This window comes from Ursus arctos, unplaced genomic scaffold (genome assembly GCF_023065955.2).
Source record: "Ursus arctos isolate Adak ecotype North America unplaced genomic scaffold, UrsArc2.0 scaffold_34, whole genome shotgun sequence".
Taxonomy (NCBI): domain Eukaryota; kingdom Metazoa; phylum Chordata; class Mammalia; order Carnivora; family Ursidae; genus Ursus; species Ursus arctos.
Window position 1 is genome coordinate 30,296,428 of NW_026623030.1, and position 6,867 is coordinate 30,303,294.

General features: G+C 63.1%; 1 protein-coding gene across 1 annotated transcript in view; it reads left to right on the forward strand.

Moving 5' to 3' along the window:
* The window catches only part of SFSWAP (splicing factor SWAP), a 69,235-nt gene extending 66,706 nt beyond the window's left edge, over positions 1-2,529 (forward strand). The window contains 3 exon segments of the mRNA XM_026514668.4: positions 721-885; positions 1,913-1,985; positions 2,193-2,529. Coding sequence (XP_026370453.2) covers positions 721-885; positions 1,913-1,985; positions 2,193-2,258 — 304 coding nt within the window. The 3' untranslated portion in view covers positions 2,259-2,529.
* Positions 2,530-6,867: the final 4,338 nt, after the last annotated feature.

The window sequence follows — 6,867 nt, forward strand, 5'->3', positions numbered from 1 at the left end:
TGTGACGGTCTCATGATGGCACTCGCCGCCGCAGACCCTCTAGCAAGTACTCGGTCGCCCATGGGTCTCCCGTCCGTCGTGCGTGATGGGGCACAGTTTCCACACAGAGGAAGCAGAGGGGCCACGAGCACGGAGGCCCAGCGCCTGTCTGGACCACACTCTGACCTCCTGCATATATTCTCTTAAATGTTCTCTGGGGAGTCACAGGAGGGTCACAGGGCAGGGTTTGTGCTGGAGCTTCGCGGACTGGGGTCTGGAAGTGGACGAGGGACGTGGGCAGTCCGCTGCTGGGCGAGCAGGAACGGGCTCCGCAGTCCCAGGAAGCACAGGTTGGGGAGCAGGAGCTGCCGTGCACGCGGCCCTCGGCTGGGACCCTCCCCATCTCTCGCTACAAGTCCTCGCACGTCAGCGGACGCGGAGACGCGGTGTGAGCGGCGTTTGGTGGTTCTCCTTAGGGTTTTTAAATGCAGATAAAGTACTAACCGTGTTTCAAACCCCACAGGCCTCTTGAAACGGGGGACAGACCTCCGGGGGGTGGCCTGCCTTCACTTGTGTGTGACTTCTGCTGCATCTGTTAGTTGTGAGCTAAATAAAACATGCGTAGCTTCTGAAAGAAGTTAGCACCGCGGACAGCCGAACCCGCCAGCTGTCCCTTGGGAAACACTCAGACGCGTCCTCCAGAGCCCGCTGTATCTTTGTCTGAAACCACTTTCCTTGCAGAAGCCCCCACGAGAAGAAGAAGAAGAGGCGCTCACGGTCACGGACCGAGTCCAAGGCTGGGTCCCAGTCGGCGTCCCCGAGCAAGCAGGCCACACGCCGGCACACGGCCCACTCGGCCAGCATCTCTCCTGTGGAGAGTCGGGGGTCCAGCCAGGAGCGCTCCAGGTAAGCCCACCCTGAGCCCGGCCTGGGCCTGCCCGCCTCGGGAGTGCCGGTCTGGATGCTGCCCCCGCGGCCCCGGCTCTAGGCAGAGGGAGTCCCCGAGCAGCCGGCCTCTCCGTGGCTGGCCCTGGGGTGGGCTGGCCGCCTCCCCCGCTGCTGACTGGAGGTCTCCCCGCTGTCTGATCCGCTGGGAGATGGTGCCTTAGTGTGACGGCGGCCGTTCTAAAACCACAGACGGTGGCGCCTTTGTCCTCAACAAGGGCTGTCTGGGGAGGGCACGGCCCCGGCCGCACAGCCCGGCATGATCACCGGCAAGGCAGGGACGGGGGTCCGCGTGATCCCCCCAGTCACACCATGCACCCCAGGCCACAGAAGTCCGCGGTTGAACCGGCACCGCCTGACGGAGCAGGCCAGGTGACATCAGGGTCACAGCTGGCTGTCACGCGCTCGAGCCGCAGGGCCGGCAACATAGATGTACGTGTCCCCGTCGCCCGTGGCTGTCAGGAAGCACGTGCCAGATCCCCCGGCTGCCTGCCCACCCACACCCGGCAGGGGCTGTGGAGCGGGTGGTTCGGGAACCAGGCTCACGTGTCGGTTACAGACCCGCTGCCTTCGTCAGTGTGGGTCGCGGGCTCGGGAAGTAGCAGGCGCACAGCTCACTGGAGATGGGCCAGAACCTAGGACGCGGCGTGTGTGAAGGTGAGGGTGGACGCGTGCGCGTGGCGGCCTCGGGGGCCAGAGTCCCGCACGCCACCTGGAGCGCCCACCCTCCGCGGGGTCACGGCCCCCTGCGGCTCCGGCTGCTGCTGCTTCTGTCCTCGTCTTCACTACGTGGGGCTCATGGGGCCCCCCGGGGAAATGTTTTCCGAGTTAGGCTGGATTTTATAAAATACTTCAGCTGTCTGTGATGTGAAATGTGAAAGCAGAATACGTCCCTACAGCGTTGGCCTCTTTTTTAAAGGCGGTAGTAACACTACGACGGCCCGTCTAGGTATTCGTTAAGCATGTGACCTCTCTTTGCTCACATTAGGGGAGTTTCTCAGGAAAAAGACGGCCAGATCTCCTCGGCAATTGTGTCCTCTGTGCAGAGCAAAATAACTCAGGTAAAGCGGCAGCGCCCCCTCCTTCAAGGGGCCGGTTTTCCCTCGGCACCCCCATCTCGCCCCCACCAGCGGGCCCTGACCCTGGAGGGCTGCGGGATCCCCGTGGCGGGCCTTCCCGCCGACACAGTCGGGGGCACTCCGGGACCTGCGGTCTGCGTGCGGGTCTGAGTGGGAAGCCACAGGGACCCCGTGCGTCTCTCCGTGCAGGATCTCATGGCCAAAGTGAGGGCGATGCTCGCCGCTTCCAAGAACATGCAGACCAGTGCCTCCTGAGACGCGGCGTCGCGCCGGCCCAGCACCCGGGCTGTGGGGGCCGGAGAGCCTGCAGCTTCCGCGTGCGCAGACCCATCCAACGCCGTCCACGTTCTCCCCCAGGGACTCCCCTGGGCAGTTGGTGGTTTTTGTAAATTTATTTTTGATGACATTTTCAGTTTAAGATTTTTGACCAGCAGTCTCTTACTTGTATATTTGTAAATAATATCATGTTTCTGTGAAAATGTATTATCAAATAAAATGGGAGGAAAACACCTTTTCTAGCTAGCGACTGTGGGGCGGTTTCTTCCTTGTTTGGCCTGTGAGTGTGTTTTTACCGTTTGCCATCTGTCATGGGACTCCCGTCGCATCCTTACAGAGGCGGCGGCCGGGCGGCCATGTGCCAACAGCACCCCCGGCCCAGGCAGCAGCAGGAGCAGACACCCACAGTCTGTCCTGAGCGTCCCCCTCGTCCCCTGCGTCCCCTAGACAGACAGGGCTGAACAGCACTGCCCAGCTCGGCCCCCTGGTTCCCGGCGCTAGACGGGCGTCCCCCTCGGGCCAGAACAGGCAGACTCGCTGCCTCGCCCGGGGAGTCAGGCCACCATGGGCACCGGCTGACAGGCTTGCACGGGAGACACTGTTCCTGGCCTGGGTTTTAGTCCAAACACCGAACATAAGGACTTGCCGGCCTGGCCGTGGTCTGGGGTTCAAGCACTGTTGCCGCCCTGCACCGAGAGCGCTCTGCTCCACTCATCGCACAACCCGCCACGGCCGCGGCCCGGTGCCGTCTCCTCTCCCCAGTCACACTGGTGTCCTTCACTGGAACATGCCGGGATGCGGCCTGACGGCGGCTTCACCTGCAGAGCGTGTCCCCGGCTGTGCAAGGATGGGCGCGGCTTGGAGTTTGCTGGGAACACCTGCCGTCCAGAAGGCTCTTCCTCAACGTGTCTGCGTGTCCTGGCGTGCCCTCCCCCGGCGCTGTGACCTCAGACGCTGCTGTCTCTGCTGCATCATTTCTGAATTAGGGGGGAGATGGAGCAGCTGCTCTTAGATGGAAACATCCATTTGTATTTTTTTCTGCCTTGGCCACCCGTTACTCTCGAGCGTCTTACCGCGTCCCGGCGCTCCGAATGTTCTGGTGAGCCCTTTATGCACGATTTATTTTTAAATAATTTTCTTCCAATTTGTCCCTTGTCTTCGGTCGCGGGTTTTTACATACAGACATTGCTTTTATAGGTAGCCATTCGTTTTTCTCACGGCCTTGGGCAGGCCCGTGCAAGCCGCCAGCAAATCCTCTTTGTCCCTCGTTACTTTTTCGCGGGCGCTGTTTACACAGGCCGCGTTGGGCTGTGTCATTTCTGCTTGAAGGAGCCAGGAGAGTGTGGGAGGGGAGGGCGTCGCGGGGGCCGCTCAGCACCGGCATGTGTCCCCAGCAGTGCCTGTGGCTGGACGTGGCATCGGCACGTGGCCGGGCCACCTCGCGCCACAGCTTTGCACGGACACTAGCGGGGGCGCCCACCCAGACAGGAGCAGGCCGTGGGTTTTGTGCTTGGGGGCGTGCCACACGAGGGGACGTGTGGAAGACCCCACAAGGGGGCTTCCTGGCCCGTGGGATTCTGCGTCTGGGCCAGGCCGCTGCAGCTCGTCTGGCTGCACAGACGGAGGACGCACGCGGGGCACCTTCCAGGTCCCCTGGCTGAGCTCTGCTCACCCGCGCTTGCCGCGGTGGAGATACCGGGACGCGGGACTTGGCGCAGGGCGTGCGCCTCCGTTGTTCCGCGCCAGCACCGCTGACCCCGCGTGCCAGCCCCAGGTGTCGTGCTCTGTGGCGACAGGGGAGGCGTCGGGTAACCATACCAGCCCTGCCCTCCCGGTCTGGGCCCCCGACGACACGCCGGATGGCTTCCGTGCCATCCGCCGCAGAAGACGCGGCCATCAGCATTGGGGCAAGAGTTTTTCCCCCTTGAAAAGATTCTCTCTTGCGGTATTTTTACTGGATTATTTTTAGGAATCTTAAAGTGCACTAATAAAATTGTTCTCCCAAACCTCTTCCCGCCTGTTTGCAGTACGGCTGTCGTGCTTCGGGTCCCGCGTTCCCCTCCCCCGTGCCCTGTGTCCGGCCGTCACACTCGCTGGCCCGATGCTCCGCCAGATTCCCAGGAGACCGGAGCTATGGGCGGGCGGCGGGAAGGACGGCGGCCCCCCTCCCCACTGTCCTCACGCACGAGGTGGGGCGTCACCCGCCCGCTTCCTGTCTGGTTGGTGCTTACCGTGTGCCTTGGGGCTATTTCGTGTCTGTACGTGAACATCCCCTTTATTGCCTTAATAAACGACATAGAACAACTGTAGACCTGCGTAAAAATGAGGACCGCTCCGCCGTTAGGCCCCGACCCCAGCCTGGTCCGCGCGTCGCAGCGGGAGGGCCAGAGCTGATGTGTATGAGGAACCGAAGTCCATACTGTCTTCAGATCTCCTTCCTTTCTGCCCTCCCTCCCCCGCCGGCATCCTCAGTCTTCGGGGTAAAGCCGATGGAGCAGGTCCTCCGCCAGGGGCCTGGAGCGCCAGACACAGCCCTGGCCAGCCCAGCCCCTGCAGCTGTGGCAGCTCCCCGGGGCGGACGGGGCGCTGGCGGCCCAGGCTGGGGGGATGGGCATGCGAGCCACCAGAGCCCGTGAGCTGCAGCCCCTCTCAGGCTTTCCAGGATTCAAATTCCAGCCCAGGCTTTTGGTGGGCACGGCGCAGCGTGGCCCCCAGGCAGGAGTGGACGAAGCCGGTGGGGACAGGCCAGCCCACAGGACATTGGGTGCTGCTGCCCAAAGACCATGCAAAGGATGCAGGTCTCCAGGAACCAACGGTTCACCCTGTTGTCCAAGAAACCAGACCCCCACGGGCTTCTCAGCCTTCACAGGACTTGCCGGCTGGACGGCTGACACCATCTTTCCATCATAAACAGGTGTGGGGCCGGCATAGAGCGAGCTCTGTGGAGAGGGTGGAGCAAGGGGGCATCTCCAAGGAGGTTACACAGGGACAGCGACCCGGTAGAAGGAAGGCGGCAGGGGAGGGTGCTGAGGGGCTCTGGACAGCTGGTGCAAAGGTCCTGAGGTAGGAATGTGTCTGAGTGAGAGAGGGAGAGGAGGGAGGTCGGGGGCTCCAGCCAGTTTAGGCGAGAGGGTGGGAATGAGGAGCCTGGGCAGGCCCCCGCAGGCCCCGCGAGCAGCGGTGACCTGTCTCCCAAGTGCAATGGGGGCCCCTGACGGCTGAGGCAGGCGGCCCTGACTCCCATTGAAGGAACAGCCTGTAGCAAGGCAGGGTGTGTGCAGGGGCACGTAGGAGGCTTGGCAGTGCCCTGGGAGACGCCCATCCCCTCAGTTCTGAGGTTTGAGGCCCGCGAGCGGCCCGTGCGGGGCTCCTGCCGGGCACTCAGAGGGAGACGCTGCTCTGGCGGCTGGTGCCGCCGTCCGTCTGCAGAGCTCCTGGTCCTGCGACTGCTCCCTCTGCTCCCTTCGCAGGACACAGTCCCGGATTCGGCCGCCCAGGTAAGCCGGCACGGTCTCATCCCGAGACCCTTACCTGGGGTTCCGTCTGCAGCAGCCCTTCTTCAGATGAGCTCACATTCTCTGGCTGGGCTGGAGTGAATCTGAATCTGGGGGACACCATTCGCCGCATTTCAGGGGCCCTGGAAGGAAACCTCAAGACCACAGAGTAGCCGCCGTAGCTCCCAGCAGCGCTGGGGTGAGTGGGGTGCAGCCTTCCCGGCCCGGCTGGGCTCCTCCAGGCACCGGCTAGGAAAGAGCGTGTCGCAGGGGCCTTGTCTCCCTGGCGCCAGGATGACCCCTGACCCGTCTCCCCGGGACGACGCCCCCGACCCCGTCTGCCCCAGCCCCAGGATGACACCCCCGGAGCAGAGCCGGGCTCCCCACCAACACGTGTTCACCTGACACTCTTCTATCCCCTGTGCTCAGTGGGATAGAGCTGATCCGTGTCTCCCTTCCCCTAAATTGGAAACAAAGTGTCCACGATACGCCGCACGTCCTGGTTTGCTGGCCACACTGTTCCTTCTGGAAGCCGTACGACGTCCCCCGCGCTGCTCAGACTTGACAGCACACGGAAACTCGGCTTTTTTCAGCTCCTCAAGGTGTGGGTCACACAGTGGGGTCCGAGGGCAGGGGCAGACATGCGGGGCGCCCCCACCAGCTCTGGGGCCTGGAGCTGCCCTGACTCCTTCCCTGGGGGTGAGCGCACCCCATGTGGTCCCAGCGTCTTCATAGACGGATGCTGCCATCGCTGCCATCCTATTCCAGAACATTCTAGCTCCCCCAGATGAACAGTCGTTCCCCACCCCTCCCCCAGCCCCTGGTGACCAGTCTGCAAGCGCCATCCCTGGATGTGCCTGCTGTGGGCCATTCCCACTCCGCTGGCGGACTCCTGCCGCAGGGCCTGTCTCTCTAGCCCGTGGCCAGTGTCACACGGGCACCACGGTGGGAGCGCCCCCTCCTGGGCGTCCATCCAGGGCTGGTGGACACTCTGCTGCGAGCGATGCTGCGGGGACACTCACGTGCCAGGCTCTGTACGACGTAGGTGCTCCGCTTCGGGTCTTCGTAAATTGGGGGAAGTCTCGGTGCCCCTG